The 25981-nt window shown below is 46.1% G+C and overlaps 1 protein-coding gene across 2 annotated transcripts in view; it reads left to right on the forward strand.

Moving 5' to 3' along the window:
- Nucleotides 1-25981, forward strand: part of HM13 (histocompatibility minor 13) — a 381463-nt gene that overhangs the window by 14604 nt on the left and 340878 nt on the right. For both annotated transcript variants that reach the window (XR_011304252.1, XM_069650965.1), the window contains exons 2-6: nt 3815-3913; nt 4025-4107; nt 19687-19775; nt 23621-23706; nt 24521-24646. Coding sequence is in view for 1 of the 2 variants with exons in the window: in XM_069650965.1 (XP_069507066.1) it covers nt 3815-3913; nt 4025-4107; nt 19687-19775; nt 23621-23706; nt 24521-24646 (483 nt within the window). In the remaining variant the exon portion in view is untranslated. The remainder of the gene's footprint in view (nt 1-3814; nt 3914-4024; nt 4108-19686; nt 19776-23620; nt 23707-24520; nt 24647-25981) is intronic.

Below are 25981 nucleotides of genomic sequence, written 5' to 3' on the forward strand. Positions count from 1 at the left end.
TTGGCTAACAGAAAAGGGACTAAATGCAGTCTCAGAGGAGCTTCAAACTTTGCGTCTAATGACCGCCCAAAACAGATTCATACTCGACCTAATGACGGCAATGGAAGGGTGCGTGTGCTAAAAGATTGGCAGCACCTGCTACACCGCGATACCCGCAAATGATGCAATAAACACTCAGAGGCTGTTGAGGAAATACGAACAATGCACAAAAGAATGATGAAGGAAACCCAGGACGTTGGGTCGAACGCCTGGGAGAGCATATTTGCATGGGTACCGGACTGGTTGGCAGTGATGTTCAAAAAACTGTCCCTCTCCTCTTTGTGATACTCTTCTACATCGGCCGGGTCAGTGGCTGGTGCAATTGCCAGCAAAGGAGGACTGGGTATATAATGAATGCCAATAAAATAGAACTCAATGTGTTTGGTGAAGGACAACCAAGTGTGAATGGAAGTGAGGATGGAATGGAGATAATGTATACAGTACTCCCGGCAGGATTTAGAAAACTACGAGGCCCTGTGGAGTGAATGCTCGCCCGACGGCGAGAAAATATTGTTTTTTGGGAAATGTATAGAAGGGTATGCAGAGGAAGGGACATGAACAAGGTCACATGGGTGTGGGTGCGCAAGGAAAAAGTTAAGGAAATGAGTGGGGAAGAGCTATCAAAAGCTCGATCGAAGGGGGGGAAATGTAATGAAGGGGGTGGGACCTACAACCTGCGGGAGTGAGAGAGGGGGGGGGGACTAGGGCCCCGTAAAAGGGGGGGTGGCAAACGCAGGACAACTAGAATAAAGCCCTAGTTTGGGAAGAGGCCACATTGGGAATTGCGGGAGTGGGGATGTCATATGTACATTAAGAGCCCAAAGGGCCCCCGTATGATTAGCAGTCGATGGAGATGGCCCATCCTAAATAGATCTCATTTAACAGGGGAAAATCCCCAGGTCTCTGGGACATCCCGCTCCAAGCACATGATCGGCCTTTGAACAGTGGTTGGGCGGGGGAGCAGAGCTCACGCAGCTCATCACTGGCAGACTCAGCCAGCTGCAACCTCAGTTGGTGATGTCAACACAGGGCAGCAAGCCAATCCAGCGGGTGCTCAAGTGGAGGGGAGGTGGACCCGAGCCAGAAATTAGTTCGCAGGGCTACGAGTGGCGATCTGCAGGTGGTTATGTGAACGGAAGCTGAGCGGAGTGGCGTTCCTGGAAAAACCAGGCAAGCTGTACGTTTTGTGTCCCTGGGAGGCGACCAGCCCTCAGAGTATCAACAACAAGCACTGAATGTCAATATTCAGAAGGTACCGTGTGACTGTCTCCCTACCCACCAGAAGCAGTGTGTCTTGTGTCTATCGCAACAATGCTGACCAATGGCAGAATAATAAAGCCCCAGCAGTCAGCACAAATGTTAGATTACTAATTACAAATTGTTCCCGGGAGGGGTGAGGATCGGTGTGGCGCCACATGGAAGGGATGTCTTGGGATACTGTTGCTCTGGCTGCTCCAGTCGTGTCTCACTAACATACGCACAGCACAAAGGATATGACATAACGCAGCCATTGACTGTCCTCGGAACTATGGAAAATATGTACATTCTCGCCTAACGGTTTCAAATGCTTGGGCTATTGTACTCCTCCTATAAAACTAATGTTCGTTGTCTGCCCTTTTGTCAGCTCTCATGAACCAGTGCCTGTCCACTGTCCTGTCTGATTTGTGGTTACCCATCTGTAATAAACAGTGTTACTTCTTGGCCAGTGTTTTTTAATTATTTATTTACTACAACTTCTTTATGGTGTGATCGTAGGATCCATGTGCACATGGGTATGGGTAGGGAACATTTAACATAATGTTTGGGCTAGTGGAAGGTTAGGGAGTGGAGGAGGGATTATCTGGGTGGGAGGGGGCTAGTCCACATTAAACAGAAGGCTCTGAAAATTGAGTCGGTGGGCCAGATACGTTATTTCTAAGCAGTCTGCTGTAAGTGAATAGTAGTTGTAAATGCACTTCTGCAATAAAAATGTCTTAACTAAGTTTTTTTTCAGCTACTTGATTTATATCTGCTCTTTGCACTGAGGTCCTGTTAAAAAAAAAAAAAAAAAAAAAAAAAAGCACTGACAAAGCCAACTGTTCTGGCTTTTGTATAAGTATTAGATAGGCAGATAGGCAATTGCCAGGCACTGCTATTATAGGTCCAGATAATCCCACCATTTCCCAGCTGTTTCCGGGTAGTACTGTTATGGCAGTGCTTGGCAAATGCCTGTCCCATACAGAAAAATAGTGTCCTAGTCGTAGGACTCCCCTGCACACCTTTGAGCTGTCTAGACAGACAATATTTATTATAAAGTCTTCAAAAAATTAATCTAGAGTCATTCAATGATACCCTTCTTTTTACTCTCTCCCCACTGATAGGTATATAGTCCCGGGGAGGTCTGTAGATGACTGTTTTACAGATTGATACACTTGGGTATGGTTCCTTCACACATAGAGGATTTCTTGGATTAAGGGACTTTGTTTTCTTTATCATTTCTATTCACGCTGATTCATTAACGGTTTGGCTAGTGGTCTTTTGTTAATGAGTTGCTTTTAAGCACACGCAGGGTGATTTCTAATGCATCAACTCTGAAATACTTACGTCACTAGTTGTAATTACAACCCTGGAGCTGGAGGAAGAACTTGGATGTATTGGTGGTGGTCCATACATGTATATATCTCTGCAGTGAAATTGAGATTTCAGCCTTTGTTTTGGAATTGGAACATACTTAGTGAAAATGTCTCTATTTTGTTTTCAGTTGTTTTGCTCCTGAAGAAGGGGTCTTATCCCGAAATGCGTAGAGCTCTTATTCTGCACAAGTAAAAAGTCTGCACACGTTTCCCGAGCCTACAGTGTGAATCATTTAGTTTATTTATAGAGCGCTCCAAGCCCTTGGGCAGCTCGGCGCTAATCTTGCATATTACTAAAATACAGACAGTTTATGAAAAGACAAGATAAAGCAATTTTACAATATTTACAGATGGGAAGCAATGCGACAATTTTACAGCAATACAGTAAAATGACAATGCCCACTTAATTTCCATATGTACATGGCAAGACCAACCTAAGGAGATCAAGGTGGGGGTCAATACAAGTATGCAGGTTGGACAACTATACAAAGAGGGAAGCAAGTTTCGTACATCTTTAAGCAGATGGTCTAGATTATTGACCGTAAAGTCAAGCTTTAGTCTTATTCCGGAATATGTGATAGGATGGTTCATCGCTTAAGGACAGTGGGAGGGCATTCCATGTTTTTGCAGCAAGGACAGGGAAGCTAGCTCCACCTGCGCGTTGTAGATTAAAGCGAGGAATCTTGACGCACTGTCTCATGGCTGATCTAATGGGACATGTAGATGTGTGGCGGGAATGCCTCTGTCTTTATGTTTGAATGCCTCTATATTAATTTCTTGAAGATTGTATAATATCTATTGGCTGTCTACACAGCTGAAAGGTATGCAGGGGACAGGTGGGTCCTATGACTAGGACACAGTTTGTGTGTATGTATTGTGCACAACCTCGTGTCAGGGTTTTTACCTCCCCTGCACCCAAGTTTGGTTATTAAACCTTATGTCTTTATTTTATTGCAATTAGAGTAGGTGTGCACTGTATACAAACATATTTAAACGCCTGTCCTTTGTTAGCCCAAAAGCTTTGACTTTGCAGGTGCTTGTTATATTCTATTTTGTCACCTGTCCCCCTCTGAGATGTTTGCCACTGATATTTTATGATGAACAGGTTTTAATTGAGACACTCAAGTGTGCACATCCATGAGAAATATTTGTTTCCAATGTAGAACCCTGCAGATATGCCGGAGACCATCACGAGTCGGGATGCTGCTCGATTTCCCATCATTGCCAGTTGCACCCTTTTTGGACTCTACCTCTTCTTCAAGGTGAGCAGGCAGCCTAAAATATAAATGTGGAAATGATGTGCATCTGTAGGCACACCATGTGATGCGATTGTCGCACCCTGATTTTAAAGTGTGTTTTCATTTGAATTGTAGATATTTTCTCAAGAATACATCAACCTCCTGCTGTCCATGTATTTTTTCATCCTTGGCATCCTTGCCTTGTCTCACACCATCAGGTAACGTAGTTTCCAATATGGGTTAGCTGTGCTCCTGTGACCTATGAGGCACTGAAGGGGGTGAGGTGATCCAAGCCCTTTCATTTCAGAATTTGGGATCTTTTTGAATTGTAACCTCCTGAGCGGTCCTTTTTGCCACTCACTCATGTGTGTTTTTTTTTCTCCGACTTGGAATTTGAATTGTTTAATGGAGTCTGGTAAACTCCATAGAACTCTCCTTTTTGCATAGTGACGGACCGCAAGCACCCTCTGTGCAGTGCCATTGAGAAGGCCCTTGGACTTCTCTTTATGTTTAAATACCTTTTCTTGGGTGAACTACAGTTCCCAAGAATAGTGAGATAGCTTTTCTTACTTATCTTTTCCTTTGTTGGTCCAGCACACCACCCGTGTGGAGTGTTTGAGGGGGGCATAGTAGGGGGGGGGGATTGGACGGGGTTACATAGTAACTCCTTATCCCACTTCTCATGTAACATTTTGTTACACTAACTTGAATGGCTGGTGGCAGTGGTTACTTTTTACTACCTATTGTGCAGGGTACTAGCAGGCTGATTTCTCAGCTGCAGTATAGCACCCATAGGTGACAATTTTTCCAAAATGTCCCTGTCTTATCTTTTTCGCCATTTCTTGTTTGTTAGTTCTTTCTGGGTTTTTACTCTTTTAAATTAGTCCTTTGTGTGTTTTGCCTTTGGCAGGCTTCTGCCCTTGAGCCTGCTCAGTCTCCAGTGTGTCTAGGAAGGCAGGCAGTGAGGGAGGAGCCCGAAACGTTACTGAACTTTGTCAGAATGCCTGGCCGAAACCAGTTCAACTGGGTGGGTGACTGTCCTATAGGATGACCCCCACCCACTGTGTGATTGACAGCTGTAGGGCTGTGAATGAATGGGATTTTGCATAAAAGGTGAGGCTTTTGGGACTACAGGCAGTCGACCACTGGAACATCGTATCCGACAAAGATGACGAGCAGAGACGCCAGCAGCACCTTCAAGGACTGCAGAAGCACCGGTGAAGCCTGGCAGCTGTGCTGACCCTGTTTTAGTTTCAACAGGAACGATGCGTGCAGGAAGACTTCTCCCTTGGGCTGTTGGGACCAACTAACCTCGAGACCTGCATCATTTTGGCTCATCCCCCAACTTTCTGCTATTTTCCTAGGCTGCAGAATCCCATTGCCCGGGGACCCCTGACCATTATCGAGTGCATCATCTTGCAGGGATCGAATCTGGGCAAAACCACATGGGCACCGTCAAGGACCTCCAAAAGCAGGAAATCCTCAACCAGAGTCCCGGAACGAGGCAACTCCAACCAGAGCTATTTTCTCTTTGGCGCTGAGAAAAAGGCACCAAAACCCCAAAGCCACTGAATCGTGTGGAGTCCATTGCTGCTGAGTACCTCTCCAGAGTGCTGCCGCAGAAGCCTGGCAGACGTCCTACCTTTCGTCACCATGACAGAGGACGGTATCCAGTCATTAATCACAAACATTATAGAGGGATGCATAACTGAGCGGACACTACCACTGAAATGATAAAATATATAAAGGGTAGTGGGGTAAGGGGCTAAACTGGGTCAGGGTGGGGTTGGGGTGGCATAATAAGGGTGGAAAATCAGGGGGCTGGTGAGTAGGGGGCAAAAAGAAGAAATCGGTATTTTGACCGCGATGAAATGTACCGCTCAGTAATTGTGGTCGGTAAAATGACATATAACCCCAAAGCCAGACTCTACATTAGGAAGGCAGCCAGCTGGAACCTCTTCTTCATTGCTGAGGTACTGTGGGGCGGTATGCAGTGATTTTAACAGAAAAAAGAAAATGAATTATAGCATAATGGGGTGAAAAGGTGAGGGGTTTGGGTGTTGGAAGTGGGGAAACAGGGTTTGTGGGAGTGGGACCCCAATTAAAAAAACAATGCAATATTTTATTTTTTGTTAACATTTACTTAGTTATTTCATTCGTTCAAATCACGTGTAACTCTGTAGGGCTTGGGGTAAAACTACCTTTAGCCATTTGTAGTGCTCCCTAGCTTGGGAAGTACTATTTTAACCCCTTTGGAGTTGACCTCAACTCCCCTGTGTTCCTTCAAGTGAGCTCTCCTTGAGCTCCTGTGATTTTTAAAAGAACTCCTGACTGTTTGATAAAACAATTTCTAGGAAAGGCTGCATCAGAACTGGAACTGTCCCATTAACTTTGGCTGTCCTGGTTTCCTAAAGGCTCTTCTGAACCCTGTTGACTTTGGCAGTCTTTGTTACCTTTATTGTTGACACTATTATTGCTGGGATAACACTGCCTACATCCCTCCGGGAGAAACTAACTATTGAACCAGTTGATATTTTCTGCTTTAACTCTAGCCATTTTCCCTCCACAACCCAATTTTATAATGGTGAACAGAAATGAAGTGCTAATACTGACCTTGATTGGTGTCCCTCCTTGTGCTGGAACATGTTCAGCATAGAAAATAATTACTCGCCTGCATTATTGGTTCTTTTTTGACTGAATTCTATTTTCCTTTGAATGTTACTATTAGTTGATGCTTTTTAAATAAAGCTTATTTTAACTTGTGTATGTATAAATAAATAATTTAATACAACTCTGTGGTAAGTGTTTACTTGGTGCCTTGTGTTTACTGAATTCATTGTGCTACTCTAAGCTCACATTACACCTCCCAAGGTAAGCCTGGCTGCTTAGTCACTCTACCAACATGTGTGGTACAGGCCTATATTAAGAGTTTGGTCCGCCTAATGTCAAGACGTAAGCCTTCTGAAGTCCCACACCGTTGGACTTTACTAAACCTTACCTACCACTGGTGGCAGGCAGTGGGATTGGTGTAGAGTGGATCACAGTGACTGTTGGTTATACTTGTGCTCAAGAAAAACATCCACAAGGCTAACTCCACCAAAAAGAAAAGTAACGTATGACTATGGAAATGAATAATTTTAATGCGCAATCCCTGACTGCATGTACAATTGAACGAATTATGCAGGGCAAGCGGCTTGAGTTGTAAGGGAAGAAACATATTTAGTTTATTCACACATTTGTTAAATCATCAAAACCCTGGGAGTAGCCCTATAACCCTTACTGCCCAGATTGATATGTAAGAAGATTCTGAGAGTGATGGTTTGGAGTTTAGCTCTAATCTGCCAAGTGGGTCAGAGGGTGGAGAGGGTTCACAAGGGTCTGCAAACCTTCCTTAACAGCCTTCTACTATGTCTCGGATACCTCCTACAATGACCCTGCATGTTCACAATGCAAGCCCAATATACCTATCCTTGGAAAAGCTCAATCTTGAGTTAGAATTCAAAAGACTAGCCATACAGTCTGAGGACAAATAGAAAAAAAGACACAGAAAATGAAATGCAGCATGAATATGACATGAGAAAAATGTCCCTTGAGTCGGCTTCCTTTTCAGGGTCTTCTCGGTCTACTAGTCCCTTGAGACCTCACCTTCCAAAGAGGCAGTAAGTATGGATGATCCTAAATCTGATTTGTTGGATTGGCTGAGTACATTTGAATTTACTTATGGTTTGCAAGGTGTTAGTGGGAATGATTTAGTTTCATGGGTTATGTCTAGGCTCCCCCAGAATGGTTGTGATGCTATCATGCAGTTGAATGCTGGTGATAGGAAGAATTATGAACTAGTCAAACAGGCTCTTATAGGCAGGTTTGGGAAGACTTCTTCCCAATAACTAAAACGATTCAGAGACAGAGGATGGTACCCCTTGGGCTACATGGGTGTGTGAATGCCTGAAAAACATAGATGGTTGAGTTGAGGGTTACAAAGTGAACTCCTATGAAGGAATTAGACATTTGTTTTACCAGAGAATATTTTTGATGTCTGTTCTCCTGTGCTGAGACAGCACCTTGCTGAGACTAAGAAACTTGATCCCAAGAAGTTAGCTCAAGCTGCTGATTTATGGGTAGCCAACAGGACCACTCGTAAGGATTCTGGGGCAACCCTGAAGGAGGATGAGGGGAAGAAGCACAAGAAAGATGGTAAAGAAAATTCGAATCCTCAAACCACCAAAAGAGGGCCACAAAAACCATAAGGGTAAATGCCAAGGGAACCCATACAGGTCTAGTGAAACCTCTGGGATCATTCCAGACAGAGGTTACCAGAAACCCCCATTTTAAAGTAGCTTTGGTGTGGTTTGTGGGTCTGGTCATCATGTGAAAGGGGATTCCAGATGCAAGGGTAAACCTTCAAGGGTCCAATCTGTCTCCTTAGCGTTCATCCCGAGGACGAAGCTCCAATGACGGGTGCGCACTTTAACTTACTGGCAGAAGAACCCATTGGAGTTCAAGCTAGTGTTTCTTTAGTGTCATTGGGTCTGTTGGAACAGAATATAGATGTGTATAATACGGTATGCAGTTTTTGCATCAAAATTTCGATCTAATCATTATCCATTGAAATGCTTTTCCATCGAAATTTTTTTAATCGTTTAATTTATTCAATTAATGAATTTCAATTGGATTTTTAGGGTTTGGGCCAGAGTTTGGGTTAAGGGCGGTGCACTTGGGGGCTGCCCCCCACACAGAATAAACACTACAAGTTAGAGCATGGGTGCACAACATACGGCCCGCGGGCCAGTTGCGGCCCGCCATGCTCTTTTGTCCGGCCCGCGAGGCACAAAGACTTTCCTAATCATTAGGAAAGTCTTTGTTGTCTTCCGGGCCGGACAAAACACTGGCTGTCATTGGCTCAGCACACATGCACCACGTTGCTCCTACGAGCCACGTAGTGTGTGTGTGCTGACCCAATGGAGGGCCAGCACTACGGCTGGCGTGGTCCATAAGGCTTGATGCCGGAAGGCATTTCAGCCTTGGACCACGCCAGCCGTAGTACGATTCCAGCGTTCCAGCTTACCTGCCTGCCTTCCAGCACGTCTCCGGTAAGTGGTCTGTTTGTGTTTGTGTGTCGGGTCTGTTTTACTTTATGTTTGTGTGTGTATGTTGCGATGGGGGGGATGGGGGGTGTCGGATGTGTATGAATGTTGGAATTTGAATGTATTTTGTGTGTGTGTTGAGATGCGGGGGTGGGTGGGTGTCGGATGTGTATGAATGTTGGAATTTGAATGCATTTTATGTGTATGTTGAGATGCAGGGGTGGGGGGAGTGTCGGATGTGTATGAATGTTTTGATTTGAATGCATTTTGTGTGTATGTTGAGATGCGGGGGTGGGGGTGTGTGTCGGATGTGTGTGAATGTTTGTATTTGAATGTATTTTGTGTGTATGTTGAGATGCAGGGGTGGGTGTCGGATGTGTATGAATGTTTTGATTTGAATGTTTTTTGTGTGCTGAGTTGGGGGGGTGGGGGTTCGGGTCTGTATGGGTGGGTGCATGTTTGTGTGTGCGCTGAGTTGGGGTTGGGGGGTTCGGGTCTGTGTGTGTGCTTATTTGGGGGGTGGGGGTTCAGGTCTGTATGGGTGCATGTGTGTGTGCTGATTTGGGGGTGGGGGTTCGGGTCTGTATGGGTGCATGTGTGTGTGCTGAGTTGGGTGGGGGGTTCGGGTCTGTAAGGGTGCATGTGTGTGTGCTGAGTTGTGGGGTGGGTGGTTCGGGTCTGTATGGGTTCATGCTTGAGAATGTGTGTGGTGCGTTGGGGGCGGGGGTTCGGGTCTGTATGGGTGCATGCTTGAGAGTGTGTTTGGGGTATAGTGTTTGGTTGGGGGTGAGGGGGCCATGGGGCATAGTGTTTGGTTTGGGTGAGGGGGCCATGGGGCATAGTGTTTGGTTGGGGGTGAGGGATAGGGGGCATAGTGTTTGGTTGGGGGGTGAGGGACAGGGGGCATAGTGTTTGCTTGGTGGGTGAGGGACAGGGGGCATAGTGTTTGCTTGGTGGGTGAGGGACAGGGGGCATAGTGTTTGCTTGGTGGGTGAGGGACAGGGGGCATAGTGTTTGCTTGGTGGGTGAGGGACAGGGGGCATAGTGTTAAGTTGGGGGTGGGAGCCATGAGGCATAGTGTTTGGTTGGGGGTGAGGGGGCCATGGGGCATAGTGTTTGGTTGGGGGTGAGGGGGCCATGGGGCATAGTGTTTGGTTGGGGGTGAGGGGGCCATGGGGCATAGTGTTTGGTTGGGGGTGAGGGACAGGGGGCATAGTGTTTGGTTGGGGGTGAGGGATAGGGGGCATAGTGTTTTCATGAGGCGTGGGGGCCATGGGGCATAGTGTTTGGTTGGGGGTGAGGGATAGGGGGCATAGTGTTTGCATGAAGAGTGGGGGCCATGGGGCATAGTGTTTGGTTGGGGGGTGAGGGGGCCATGGGGCATAGTGTTTGGTTGGGGGTGATGGATAGGGGGCATAGTGTTTGCATGAGGCGTGGGGGCCATGGGGCATAGTGTTTGGTTGGGGTGAGGGATAGGGGGCATAGTGTTTGCATGAGGCGTGGGGGCCATGGGGCATAGTGTTTGGTTGGGGGTGAGGGGGCCATGGGGCATAGTGTTTGGTTGGGGGTGGGAGCCATGGGGCATAGTGTTTACTTGGGGGTGAGGGGGCCATGGGGCATAGTGTTTGCTTGGGGGTGAGGGACAGGGGGCATAGTGTTTGCTTGGCGGGTGAGGGACAGGGGGCATAGTGTTTGGTTGGGGGTGGGAGCCATGGGGCATAGTGTTGCACTCCATGAGTGAACTCAATAATAAAGCTAAAACAGGCACAGTTAGGAGATGTGCATCCTTTGCTTTTTTGAGGAAACCTGACTCAACGAAGGCCATACTCCTCTTGGGCAACCCAAACAGCAAACTATAGCAGTCCAAAATAACGGAATGTCCAATCAATGGTCAATAAAATATATATAATTTAATTAAACAGACGATATACAATAACTAAATCGAAATAAATTATAACAATGGAAAATGTGTGGTACAAAATGTAAGTTTGAAATGCAATAAAAATCGTTGCCCCTCAAAAACATTCTTTTTCCATGTGTTTAATACAAATTGGGGGTTGAAAAAGCCTCCTGACATGTCCCGCCTACCGCCCCGCCCACTTTTACTTTTCGGCCCACTATAGCCCTCATGTAAGGTACTTTCGGCCCTCTGTCAAAATCAGTTGTGCACCCCTGAGTTAGAGGAAGCTGGCCAGTGCAGAAATACTTTAAATATTTCAGCACTGGACAGCTCCCTGTAACGTTTTAACGTTAGGCATGTTTCATCGAATTTCCATGCAAAAATGTAAAGTGTTTATATAACAAAACCATATTCGATGGAAGGGTTTCGATGCATAAGCACTTTGCACTTTATGTATGGGAATTCGGTGAAGAATATTTTGATGGAAATGATTTGATGCAACTAATCCTCGATGGAATAAATTAGATGCAAAGACTAGTAACCTATAATACCATACTTGACAACACCAAAGAATATTACGAGGACAGTGTACTTGTAGATGGCCAGGAGATTCCTGCCATTAGAGACACTGGGGCCAGCATTACAGTGGTTGATCGTTTTTTTTCAAACTGGACCATGTAGCTAAGGCACCCAAAGGTCCCACTGAACTTGCTGGAGGCCCTATCCAAATGGATCCCCTTTTGCCAGCCCTTTTGGTTCCCCTTTTGCCAGCCCTCATTCAGTGTAATAACATGACTGTAAGAGCTCCTGTTAGTGTGCAATCTGAAGTACCTGGGAGAGTTCTGTTGGGTAATGACGTAAACTATAGGCGTCTCCAGTACCCTCATGCCTGCCAGCAAAAAGAAACAGGAACTGACAAGATTGGCCAGAGAGGCAACCATGAGAGCCTCTCAGTTTGAGAACAAGGAGAGAGAGAGATCCAGCATCTCAAACCCACAGGCTGGCCAACCTTCCACTTCTAGAAAGGAGGAGACCAAGGAGAAATCCAGAGTCTCTGGTAAGAAAAAGGGTCTGCAACCCAAACCTGCTCTGAAAACAAGGACTTCCCAAGAGGACAGTCCCAGGTCAACCCAATGCCGTCTGAGTGTGTGGATGAACCAACTCCTGAAGACGCAGCTACTGGTGAAACCGAGCTGGAGGAAATCCTTCCCTGCTTGGAAGATCTGGATCCTAGACACCATCCTGAGCTGCTGACCTTGCTTGCAGAAGGTGGATACTCTAGGGCAGGTTAGAAAGTCTGAGACAACAGACCGCTTCCCAGCTGGAAGGGCAAAAGCCAGGGAAGCATAGACTACTGGGTCGATGGAACCTTCCACAGTGAGCCTACAGAGTATACCCCAGGGGACTTCAGGTGACTGGTAGTACCCCAGGTGGTTAGACCCAAGCTCCTGCAACTAGCACATGAGCTACATCTGACTGGTCATTTGAGTTCCAAGAAGAACAAAAGGCTTTCTCTGTACATTTACTGGCCCAAGATGGGTGCACATGTTGATAAACCTTGCAGGAGCTGCCACACATGCCAAGACTCTGTCAAAAGTGGATCCAAGAATGCTGGTACCTTTTTAGTGCCCCTCCCAGTGGTGGGAGTTCTTTTGAGAGGGTGGGGGGGGTTGACGTTGTTGGTCTCGTAGACCATGCTACTAGGTACCCTGAGGCAATACCTCTGAGAACTGTTACTGCACAAGCATTGGCTAAGGCCCTCCTTGGTATTTTTACGAGGGTTGGGTTTCCTAAGGAAGTTATGTCTGACAGGGGTCAAATGTTATTGTTAGGGAGAATTCTCATAAATGTGCTTATTCCCTTCATCTTAACTTTGCTGGATTTTGAGGACTTGATATTTTTACCTGGAGTGTGAGCCTTTTTTTCCCACTTTCGCATGTATTTTGATGTGTGTTTTACTCGTGTGTTCTTTGATTATGGTGTTTTAAGATCATTTCATAGGCATCATCTTTTCATGTGTGTTACGCAGCACCCTCAGTGCAGTGACACAGGGAAGCTTTTTAGGCTGTCCCAAGGTTTAAATACCTTCTCTGGGATAAACTACTGTTTCCCAGAGAATGTAAAGTTAAATGGACTATACTAGTCTTTTTAAATTCTTAGACTCAGCTATCTTACAATAGAGTGCTGTAGGGGTTACCTAGTATTCCCCTATGTCTAGAAACTCATGTAGCAGTCAAATGCTACCCTTTCCTATCGAAATGGCTGGTGGCAGTGGTTTTGCAATGAACTACCATTTCCCGACTGCGAACACCGGTAGCTAGAAATCGCGGGAGCCATGTTTTTCAAGATGGTGCCTAAGCCCCTTTTGTTTAAACGGGACCCGGTCTTCTTTTTTCACAATTTCTTTTTGGAAAGGTCCTTCTAGAGTTTGTCTCTGCGCTCCAAACTAGGTTTGGTCCCTTTGTTTCTATGCCTTTTGTTGGGCTTCAGGACTGAAGACTGCCTCTGGCGTCTTGAGTGGGCAGGAAGTAAGGGAGGTGCCCGAAACTCTGTGCTTAGTCTCCTAGGAGACCCAAATGCACTCTGGCGTGATTGGCTGGCTGACTGTCCGGCAAGGACAGCCACCCTACTGGGTGAGTGGCAGCTAGGCTGGAATGAATGGGAGAAAACTGTTTAAAAGGCGAGTTTCTTGGCTTAGAAGGCAGAGTTGACCACTGGAATGAAAAAACCGAAGACGAGCTGGAAGACTACTGGACTGTTGGTTTGCCCGGTGGAGCCCTGCTGCAGGTCCGAATCGCCACGTTCATCTTGACTGAGAAGCCCCTTCAAGGGCGACTTCTTCCTTTTTGAGTTGGTAGGACCAATCAACTCCTAAGCCACCTGGATACCATTCTCAGAGCTGGTTAGGATTAACCAGGGAGAAGGACACCAGCTTGTGTGCTTGAAGAACAGCAGCCGGAATCGAAGATTTGCCCATTTGACAGCTTTGTGATTCGTCCCTGTGCAGTGCAGGAGTCACCCGACGTCTTCCCTATTGTCCTCACGACTGAGGCTCAGGAACAGCAAGATCTGCAGGAACTGCCAGGAACAGAAATCTTCAGATGCATCTTTTTCTTCAATATAAGGCACTGTGAAAACCCGACCGAGAGAACTTAACTCTCATAACAAAAGTTTGTGGAACTTTGGCAACTTGCAGGCCTAGTCAGCTTGTGACCCGACATACAAACCTTTCTTCCGTGAACTACTTCTAAGAACCGTGGCAAAGACTTTTCCGTTTTAAATACCAGAACCGTTTTTACTTAAACAAGACACTAGCCCATTGGCTTTGGCCTAACTATTGCGTTAAATTAACTCCTCTGGTGAACTCGCATTATTTGCACTGTTTTAAAGTAACTGTAATATTTGTTTTATTAATTTATGCCTTTTTGCTCCTACTTCAATGCGATTTGGCTCTGACTTCAGGGGAGCTCGACTGCTTAGTAATCTGTATTGTAGTATATTGTTTTGTGTGATATTGGTTGCCACATTTAGTGAATGCTTTATAAATTATTGTGTAATAAAGAAGTCTTGAGTATAAGTACAAGCTCACTTTCCCTCTTGAGATAAGCCTGGCTGCTCAGCTTTCTACCAAAAACTGGGTGGTACAGACTTATACCAAAGGTTGGTTTTGCTTACACCTGTAGCCCTAGTTGTGTGTAGTGACCCCAGAGGGTTCTGCATACAAACTTTGCCTAGCAGTTGTGTCCCACGACATGCAGACCATGTGGAAAAACTGTCAACTTCCTACCACCCTCAAACAAATGGGTTGGTAGAGAGGTAATCGTTCAATGAAGAGCATTATGGGTGCCCTTTAGAAGAGCCCCTGAGAAGAAAGTGGGACCTTCTACTGCCAGGCCTTCTATTTTCTTATGGAGGTGCCTCAAGCTGGAGTGGGTTTCAGCCCCTTTAAGCTCCTCAAGGGTCATCCTGTCAGAGACCCTTTGGCCCTGATCAAAGAATGATTGGAGAGTGCTCCAACCTTAAAGCTTGGTCCGTCTAACTGACTATGTACTAGGCCTTAGGAAGAGGATGGTACTAGTGATGACTGAAGCTTCAGAAAACTTGAAGGCTGGTCAATCCCTGGTCCAGCTTTGGCATGACCAGAAAGCTAACATTGTGGAGTTTACTCCAGATCAGCTTGCTCGAGTTGTGGTTCCTAAAAGGCAGAGGGCCTTATATGATAAATGGATAGGACTCTTCACAGTTGTAGGCACACTTGAAGAGGTCAATTATTTAGTGGACTTGGGCAACCACAAGGGGGCCCCTAGGGCCTTTCACACTAATCGTCTGAAGGCCTATGTCTCTAGACCAGAACTGGGAGCTTTACTTCTAGCCTCTGATCAAGAGGAGGAGAGTGAGCCTCTCTGATCTCCTCAGGGTACACCCTTCAGATGAAACGATAGAAGCGAAACTCTCTTCTGATCTGACCCTGCAGCAACAGGAAGAGTGCAAAGCTCTGTTAAATTAGTTTGCCTCTGTTTTCTCAGACACCAGGCTTGACCCTTTTTGGCCAGCATGATATCCTCAGTGGTGACAGCCTCCCTGTCAAAAGCAGGGGCTACAGAATGTCTGATCATGTCAGAAGTCCTCTAAAGGAAGCGGTCAACAAGATGCTTGACTTTGGGGTTATTAAGCCATCTACCAGTCAATGGGCTAGTCCAGTTGTGCTAGTGCCAAAGGCAGAAACCAAAGAGTTGAGATTCTGCGTGGACCATAGGGCTCTGAATGCAGTCACAAAGACTGATGCCCACCCTTTACCCAGGATAGATGAGCTGGTGGACAAACTTGGATCTGCCAAGTCCCTCGGTACATTTGACCTGACCTCAGGCTACTGGCAAATAGCTCTGACTGACCATGTCAAGGAGAAGACGGCATTTCCTACCCCAGCAGGCTTGTACCAGTTTAGGGCAGTTCTCAAGTCGAGGGTACACGTGGGTGGACTGAGTCCACCCACTTCTTTCAGAGGGTGGACCCAGTGCCCCCAGCTAAAATGAGAAAAAATGAATGTCCTCTTTGAATTTATGAATTAAAGATCAAACCACAGTCGTCAGGTTTGCAGGCGGACACTTCACCACTGCACTATATAACCTGATGAAAAATAACAAACCACTAAGGGTGAAATGTCCCATTTCGGTACTGCAAGTTCCAGGGAAAAAATTTGTATTAGTTTGTGGAGTTTAAAACATGCACACCTTTTAACGTTTTCAAAAACACTATTAGAAGAAAATATCCCCTCTTGGTTTTGTGTGGGTTGACTTTATGAACGGCAAATGTCATTCGTCCTGTGCAATTTGGGTGGTTATGCAAAGCCAATGTAATGCCTTGATATGCTAATTTTTGGCGATGTCACATCCCATTGCTTTTGTACATGAGTCCCCCCACTTTAATTTTTAGGACTTGACTCCTGGTTTAGGGTCATGCCTTTTGGACTGAAGAATACACCTGCCACATTACATAGGATGGTGAACCATGTTCTGAATCTGGTTAGAGGACTTCTGCATGACCTACTTGGATGACCCTCCAGGGTCGGCCCAACATGGGAAGAGCATCTTCACCTAGAATACGTGTTGTAGGCTTTGGTACAGGCCCATCTGACTAGAACGGCAAGTAAATGTCAAATTGGTCAGAGCAAAGTGGTCTACCTTGGTCATGAGGTAGGAGGAGGTGAGATTAGGCCCCTGCCTAGAAAAGTACAAGCTGTACAAGACTGGGCCACCCCCACTACTCAAACCCAAGTGAGAGCCCTTTTAGGCTGCACAGGGTACTACACACATACATTGTATTGAGAACTATGGCACCATAGCGTCTCCCCTGAATGTCCTCTCCTTCAAAATGTCCTAAAACATACAGATGGAATGAAGAGTGTGCCAAGGAATTTGAAGGGCTTAAAAGGGCCCTCTTCAAAGCTCCAGTCTGCGCCTGATTATACCCAATCCTTTATTGTACAGACGGATGCATCAAATACAGGAATTGGGGCAGTTGACTTCAACTAGATGAGCAAGGCAGCAAACTCCCCGTTTGCTTCATCAGTTGAAAACTGAAGGACTGAGAAACAAGGTGGGCAACCAAAGAGCATGAGTGTTTTGCTATTGTGTGGTCTCTGAAGAAGTTTAGCCATACTTGTATGGTTCTACATTCCTTATTCAGACTAACCACCAACTCTTGAGATGGTTAATGCAAATGAATGGGGGAAATCCAAAATTACTCAGATGGTCCATCAGCCTCCAAGGGTTTGATTTTATCATTGAGCATAGGTCAGGGTGTAATCATCACAATGCTGATTGTCTCTCCAGGAAGCATGAACGACTGGAACAAGAAATTCATCCAGGAGGGGAATAAATCCGCCTGTCCCTTAGTCAGGGAGTGAGTGTTGGGGAGAATTCTCAGTTTATGTGCTAATTCCCTTTAACCTTGGAGACCCTCGGCTCTTTTGCTAGAATCTGGGATCGTTTTGATTTTTAACCTCCCGAGTGAGGGGTCCATTTTGCCACTCACTCATGTGTTTTTCTCTGACTGGGATTTGTATCTGTTTAATGGAGTCTGGTAAACCTCATAGGCAGCTGCTTTTTACATTGTGACACACAGCACCCTCTGTGCAGTGCCACTGAGAAGTCCCTTGGACTAACTTTTCTTGGGTGAACTACCATTCCCAAGAATAGTGAGAACCTTTATCTTACTTACCTTTTCCTTTGTGGGTCCAGCACACACCACCCTATGTGGCGTGCTGGGGGGGGGGGGGGAAAGTCGCATAGTAACTCCTTATCCCACTTCTCATGCAACATTTTGTTACACTAACCAACTTGAATGGCTGGTGGCAGTTGTTACTTTTACTACCTTTTGTTCAGGATACTAGCAGGCTGATTTCTCAGCTGCAGTACAGCACCCATGGGTGACCATTTTTCAAAAATAGCCCCGGTCTTCTTTTTTGCGCCATTTCTTGTTTGTTAGTTTCTGGGCTTTTAATCTTTTTAAACTAGGTGTGTTTTCCCTTTGGCGGGCTTCAGCCCGCCCAGAATCCAGTGTGTCTGGGAAGGCAGGAAGTGAGGGAGGAGCCCGAAACTTCACTGACATTTTGTTTGTAGGCATGCCTGGCGGAAACCAGTTCCAACTGGGGGGGGTGGCTGTCCTAGAGGAGGATTTCTCCTCCCCCCCCTCCCCCCCACACAATGTGATTGACAGCTATAGGGCTGTGAATTTATGGGATTTTGCATAAAAGGTGAAGCTTTTGGGACAACAGGCTGTCGGCCACTGGAACATCATATCCGATGAAGAAGACTAGCAGAGGCCAGCAGCACCTTACAGGACTTGTGCTGACCCTGTGTTCGTTTTGACCGGGAAGATCCATTCAAGACGACTTCCTCCCTTGGGCTGTTGGGACCAACTAACCTCAAGACCTGCTTTTATTTTGGCTCATCTCCGGACTTGCTGCGACTTTCCTAGGCTGCTGAATCCCAATGCCCGGGGACCCCTGACCATTATCGAGTGCATAGTTTTCCAGAGATCGAATCCTGCCAAAACTTCCTTGGTACCTTCAAGGACCTCCAAAAGCTGGAAATCGTCGTTCAGAGCCCCCTCACCAGAGTTCAGGACCGAGGAAACTCTAACCAGAGCTATTTGTTTCAATTTGGCACTGAGAAAAAGGCACCAAAACTCTGAATCATGTGGAATCCATTGCTGCAGAATTCCTCTCCAGAGTGCTGCTGCAGAAGCCCTGCAGACGTCCTTCCTTTCGGCACCACGACCAAGGACCAGGAACAAGGGTCTGCATCAGGAAGGCATTCAGCTGGAACCTCTTCTTCAATTCTAAGGTACTGTGAGGCTTGGGTTGAAACGATCTTTAGCCATTTGTAGTGCTGTCTAGCTTGAGAAGTACTATTTTAACCTCTTTGGCGTTGACCTCAACTCGCCTGTGCAGGCATTTCAGCTTGCGCTACTTCAAGTGGGATCCCCTGGAGCTCCTGTGATTTTCAAAGAACTCCTGACTGTTTGAAAAGCTGCATCAGAACTGGAACTGTCTCATTGACTTTGGCTGTCCAGGTTTCCTAAAGGCTCCTCTTCTGAACTCTATTGGCTTTGGCAGTACTTGTTCCCTTACAGGTTTTAATTGTTGACACTATTATTTCTGGGATAAAACACTGCCCACATCCCTCTGGGAGAAACTAACTATTGAACCAGTTGAAAGTGTGTTCTACTCTTAACCATTTTCCCTCCTAATCTCAATATTGCTATGGTGAACAAAAATAAGTGCTAATACTTACCTTGATTGATGTCACTCTGTGTGCTGGAACATGTCTAGCATAGAAAAGAATTACTTGCATGCATTATTGTTTCTTTTTTTAACTGAATTCTATTTTCCATTGAATGCTACTATTAGTTTCTGCTTTTTAAAGTGCTTATTTTAACGCGTGTGTGTATAAATAAATAATTGAATATAACTGTGTGTAAGTGTTTACTTGGTGCCTTGTGTTTACTGATTTCATTGTGCTTTTCTAAAGCTCGCATTACCCCACCTAAGATAAGCCTGGCTGCTCAGTCACTCTACCAACTTGTGTAGTACAGGTCTTCTTTTTATTATTATGAGTTGGGTCTGCCTAATACCAAGAGATAAATCTTGAAGTCCCACACCAGTTGGAATTTACAAAATGTTACTTAACACCTCCTAACTTTTTCCTCCTAGGATGTGTGGCAGTGTAGTGCCACTCCCACTCTCAGCTGCATTTGGTTTACTGAGCCACCGCTTTGTCCTCCCCTTCACACATTCCTTCTCGTTTCAGCCCGATCATGAATCGCTTGTTCCCAGATAACTTCCCCAACAAACAGTACAACCTGCTTTTCGTCCAAGGCTCTGGGGAGAACCAAGAAGGTATATCTGTCTGTCTTCTCGTTTATTTATGACCTTTCCTCGCAGTGTGTGTCTAACCACAACCTCTAGTTCATGTGTCTTTAATACACCCCTTGCATGTGGCTTCTCGTGCTGCTTCTCTGTGTACTTTTTGCTATCAGAGGATGTGTTGAAACGAGGTAGAGGGATCGTTGTTTTTTCACGGGGGAGTCATTAGTCGGTGTACTAGACTGGAGCTCCCCTTCTTAGTTGATGCCATTTTAGAACTTTCTGCAGTCAGTTGTTTGGTGGTTGGGGAAGAATTCGCGCCCCTAGAGGTTTACAGGAAGTGGTGGACCCTTTTCACACTTTAAAATCATCTGTTCATTGATTTAAAAGACTGGCACTATTTAAGGGGCCGAGTACAGAGATTTCAGAACTGCCACTACATATTTGTCTGAGCAAGAAAGGCACACACATACTGTCTTTGCATGTGTTAATGGTAATAAATGCAGAATAATATAAAAAAGGCAAAGAAAGCAGTACGTAAAAATGATCAGTCTTAACTGTTGGGAAGAACCCAGTTACTTTAATCTTGTTGCTCCTTCAACAGGCTATTGGCTACTTTCTTAATCAAAAGAGTAAAAACAAACCCCCCACTTCTTATTTTCTATAAAATGAGTGTTCTTCAGGGATTTGATTAGCTAAAAGCAGCTCCTGATTTTACGGCGTCACCTTTGGGAGCCAGGAGCTATTGGAACCGCAAGTTTAACTCTCGTATGAGATGCAAACTATCAATTTGTGTCCCTTGTGTGACACATAATGCTTTAAATGTCTCAATTGGTGATGTTCCTCGTTTATACATATTACCAAACAGACATGCCATGCACGCATACCTTTGTGAAGTTACCAGTTGTTGGAGGGATCTCGGTATGCCAGAGGTCTGGGGATTGCTCTCCCAAGGGCCGAACAACTGAGGACTCCGCCATGGGCAAGTTAAACTGGGATCATACAGGACAGTCACAAGGAGTTCCCAGATTCTCCACTCCCTAACCTGTGCTGGACCTTTTTGTGGAAAAATAGTGTCACAACATGGGCAAAACCTATTCCCCTTACTGGTTGGGTGCTTGCAGTGGTAGGGAGTATAGATTAACATGTTAGTTTGATTGGGCTGCTCCTGTCAGGTGGCTGTTCTGCCCCTTCCCACATTGTTGCAGGATTACCATTAGCCCTTGGCCCTTGTCCCCTGCCATCCACCCCTAGATTTCTGTCCCCTGATTGGCTGGGAATGGTCTCCTCAGGCCTGGGACCCAGTTCGGTTCTCAGCCCCCTGTGCACCTTTTCAAGGTGATGTGAATTGACTGTGTGCCCGTTGTATCTGTTAACAATACCACTTTTGCCTTCTAGAGGGCGCTATACGTTGCAACATTTGTTTAACCTCTTATCTTGGTTACTGTTCATCTTCCCACCAAGGGTCAATACCCATTGTCTGGTTCGGCCGCATCACGTGGTTGTGGACCATAACATTTTGCTCTTCTCGTCTGCAATTATGATTTTTGTTTTTTCTGCAGCTGGCCCCTTGCTGTTTGAAGCTTGGGATGTGTTGTATATCTCCAACCGTGGCTGTGAGCTCTGGCTTCCCGCTCTGTGCAGCCTGATTCTACTCCCCTTCGTCTCTTGTCCTGTGGCTTGAGGCCTTCTGTGATGTTCTTTAGACTTATAATATGATTTCTGCACACATATATTGTGCTGTTGCCTATAGGTCAGTCGTACTTGCTACTAGCAGGCTCCTTTTATTCTCCTGTAGTTCCATAGGGTTAGTTGCCATAAGCATCTGCAAGCTGGCTCTGTATTTCTTTGTTGCCTTGCGTTCAGCGTGTCTGCGTTTGACTAATGAGAAAAGAATCTAAGCTTTGACAGCATGTATATGTAGCTGTCCTCTATCTACACACCTGTGTGAGCATGTTCTTCGTGTAAACAAGTGTGTGTCCATGTAAGGCTGTGTATTGTTGCGAGTGTGCTTCATGACTAACGCAGCTAGTGACGTCCGCACAGTTGTTTCTCGGTACTTAGTCAATTCTGTCCATTATGACTTTGGGATCCAAAATCACTGTTGAAGCACATGTATCCATAAAGATAATTCACAGGATAAGGTTGGAATGGCTGTCTGAGAAAATGAGAAAATACCTCTCAGCATACGTGTCAGTCAGTGGTGCACTTGGGGGGGGGTGGGGGGGAGGGTTGCCCGAATAATGAGTGACTTTGTGCGTTCTTGACTTTTCTGGCCGTATTGTTCATGGGGTTTGAGGGGGGGGGGTGCTTTTCTGGGACCCTCTCTTCATAGCGAGTCAAATGTAGCTCCTGCTAGCAGTGGTATTATGCCAACCGGGCACGACTAGGCTATAACCAGGAGCTGAATAGCCCCCAGCAATTTAAAACCCTGCTATATTACCAAGAAAAAAAACCCTATTGCTTCACTACAACTTCTGCTCTCTATTTATGTATTGAGCATTTGTTAGGCGCCTATGCAACAAATGGTGTTCAAGGCACCACAAGGCAACGTGGGGTGGGAACAAGGCGAGTAAATAACATTGGCAACAAAACGGCAATATACAGTTGTGGTTCCACTAGGCCTTGTGGCATTCGGACGTGCAAGTGAAGTGAAGATAAGTGCAGGGGATGGAGATGGGTGAAGGGGAGGGGGAGTTGAGTGGCGGGGGTCTGGACAAGTGTTGGTGGAGGCACGGGAGGGAAGTGCCAAGGGAGGAGGCCTCAGGTTAAGTGCTAGGGTGGACGAATCCCAAGGATGGGATGCACAACCGCAAGGGGCGCTGCTGAGAGGGGGAGGGTGCTGGTGACAACTGGGTAGAAGGCCTGGTATCCTGTGAGATGGACCAGGCCACCAGTCTCGGCGGCAGTGCAGTGATTAACAAGGAAGGGAAAGAGGTAGAGAAAAGCAGAGTTTGGAGAAATGTACAGAACTTAAGGAGGTCCAACCAAAATCTGAGAAGCTGTTCCTAAGGGAGGCACCAGCCAAAGAGACCTGCCACCAACTCTCTGCTTGGAGAAGCGTTTGACAATTGGAGAGTTGGAGTTAAAGGTGCTGAGGGCTCTAGCAGGGGAGTATTTAGGGAGGGAACATTGGATATGGTGTGGTCCCAGGCCCCAGAAAGCCTTGTGGATGATGCAGAGGGTCTTGAATTTGATGATGGCGGCCACCGGGAGCCAGTTGAGAGATTTTAGTGCTGGGGAGATAGGTTCCTGGGCTTGAGGCCAAAGATTAGTCTTGCAGCCCTAGTCTGTATTAGCTGTAGGGGCGTAAGGAGGAAAGGGGGCAATTGATGAAGAGGCTGTTGCAGTAGTCCAGCCTAGAGCAGACGAGAGCTCTGGAGACATTGAGCTTCTGGGGGAAGGTTAGGAAAGGGAGAATGCCTCTAAGGAGGTGAAGCTGGAAGTGGGTGGTCTTGGCAAGGTCCAAGATGTGAGCGGTGAAGGAGAGCGTGGAGTCGAAGATGACCCGAGGTTTTTGCCCTCGCAAGATGGTAATGGTAGAGTGCCCAAGGACACGTTGTCCTCTAACATTCTCTGCTTATGTTATTCCACTGTGTTGTGGCCCTCTCATCCCTCCTCTCTGCTTGGTGACCCTTAGCTGCTCTGGCAGCCTGGTGACCCTCTTGCTACCTGGTGACTTTTTGCTTAGTGATTGGTTGGGTTGGCTGCCTGGTGGCTGTTCATGGAGAGCCAAAACAATATAACTGGTAGCCACTGTCTGTTGCTTGTCCTTGTCTGGCTTGAAGCATCTTAGTTTTCTGCCTGGCTTCTGCTTAAGTTTTTCCTGGCTTGATGCAAAATGTTCCCCTTTGCTGAACTATTTTTGTGTATTGCAGAAATCCTAAACTATGAATTTGATACCAAGGACCTTGTGTGCGTGGCCCTCAGCAGTATTGTCGGGGTCTGGTACATGCTAAAAAAGGTGAGTAGATGGTGAAAGTGCACCTTATCAAAGCAGCGTAAGGGAGGGGGGGGGGTGTGGGGAGGGGGGGGTGTGGGGTATTTGCCTGCAATTTCCACCTTTTGCTGCTCATTTATCATTTGCTCTGGCAAGATGTGGTGCACAGTGCGAGTTGTTTTCCTGTGTCTGGCCTTTCATTCCTTGGAACTCTTTAATACATATATCTGTTTTCCTTACACCTTGTGTAAACCATTGGAAGTCTGTGGTGGCCATGGTCTAGATGTTGGCAAAAGAAGAGTTGTAATGTCACTAGTTTTCGTGTCTGCCAAGGGAGTAGAAGGGGTTTGAGTGAGACTATTTCTGGAAAGCTTTAATTAAGTGCCATTTGATTGGCATGGTGCCACATTTTCCTTGTCACGGAGGGAGGATTCTCACTTTAGACACATTGTAGCATGATCTCTGAAATTAACTGGAAGGCTAGCAGAACTTTTCTTGACAGAGTAAGCTCCAGCCAAACCATAGTGGCCCTATCTATTTTTCAGTCCTCTGATACTTCAGGGCTTTAGCATCATTTTAAAAACCCGCTGGTCAAGCTTGGAGTGCTGTGGTTCATGGTAGATGAACACTGATGATCCCATGAGCTGATTCAGAGTACTGGTGAGTGATAGTTATTGTTGGCACCTTGATAGTGCCGTTTGTCCAAAGCTTATGGGCTCAATAGGCTCCTGAATGGGACTTCTTAAAGCGTTGTGGTTGGTGGATTTCCTTGGATTTCTTGCTAAATGGTATTCAGAATTGATTTTCTTTGCTTATAAGATCATGATCTTTATTCCAGCACTGGATAGCAAATAACCTCTTTGGCTTGGCATTCGCACTAAATGGCGTGGAACTACTGCACCTGAACAACGTCAGCACTGGCTGCATACTTCTCGGTGGACTGTTTGTGTACGATGTGTTCTGGGTAAGACATCTCAACTGCTTACAAATTGGGGCTTGCAAGCAAGTCATCTCTATGATGAGGGTTACGGTTCTATAATGTTGGTTTAGTTTCTTGATGTCGGTGAAGGTGCTTTGTAGCACTGGAGCTTTATGCAGAGGTAAAAAGTTTCAAGTTGGAAGGCACTAGTCTGGAATAAAACGCTACTTGCAGACATACCAATATTCTGGAACCACTGAGGGATTTTCACAACAGGAATCGAGAGAATGTCATTTTCCCATAGGATTGCATTGGGATTATAATTATCGGGAGGGTTGGCATGTTATGTACATGCACCCTCAATTCTCCACATTCAAACACTACTGCATTTCTCATTTGCCAAGTGTGAATTGCCAGTGGTCGGTGGCTAGTGCAAATCTTGAGGCCTGCTTATGTTGGTGATTGCTCTACATGATGGACTCTTCTCTGAGTCGGGAGGACGGCTTGGGTGGCAACACGCTCGCCTTTGGAACAGGCAAGGATGTCAACAAGGGTTTGATTCCCCACCATCTGGCTGGTCTTCAAAAGTTGCACTTGCAAGGCTTCTTTGCATGCATTTTTAAGTTTGGACACCTACAGCATTATCCAAGCTAAGAGTGCAAACTCTCATGTTTTATTGGACCATTGGGACCGGAGTACAAACTGTCATTCGGGTGCATTTGTTCAAATATTTGGTGGCCACCCAATAACTGGTGGTCGCCATGTTCGACGTTTGCTTAGAAAGCATTCAAAATGTGTGTGCTGCTCAGACATTCAAGAATCAGGTATTGGTTTCTCCTGTCTTTGCCTACCGATACATACTGAGGCCATGACCAAATATGGCTATTTGTTTTCTTTCAGGCAAAACGGAAGACTAACCCCATTTTCTAGAGGTAAAGGCTTGCATTTGGGCTACTTTACAAACCCATAATGCATTTTTTAATTTGGCTCTGAACTAGAGGTGAACTTCCAGTGATGGCTAGTGGATGACGCTGTGGTATGTGCGACTTGGCTGAAAGGGAACTAGCTGGCCGGTACATACGGGAATGCCTTAAAGAGCATTCTGTGGATTAATCGGGCAGAATAAAACCTGCCAGCATTCGGATCCACAGGTTACACTGTAAACCCGAGACGTCGCATGAGATTTGTGCCCCTGATAAGGCCTCTGATTAAGATGCAATAGGGGTTAGGGGAGAGCATTGGCGAGTAAGCACTGGGCCTCTCGCTGGGGGCAGCGTCTAGGACTTTCGCCCTCTGTCGTCATATTTCTGCTAAAGAGCTGGGAGTGTGATGCATTTCCTAATTGAACATCATTTAATTCCTTGTCTTGTTTCCTTGGAG

The sequence above is a fragment of the Ambystoma mexicanum genome, chromosome 3p, assembly GCF_040938575.1.
Source record: "Ambystoma mexicanum isolate Mex_15411 chromosome 3p, UKY_AmexF1_1, whole genome shotgun sequence".
Classification (NCBI taxonomy): domain Eukaryota; kingdom Metazoa; phylum Chordata; class Amphibia; order Caudata; family Ambystomatidae; genus Ambystoma; species Ambystoma mexicanum.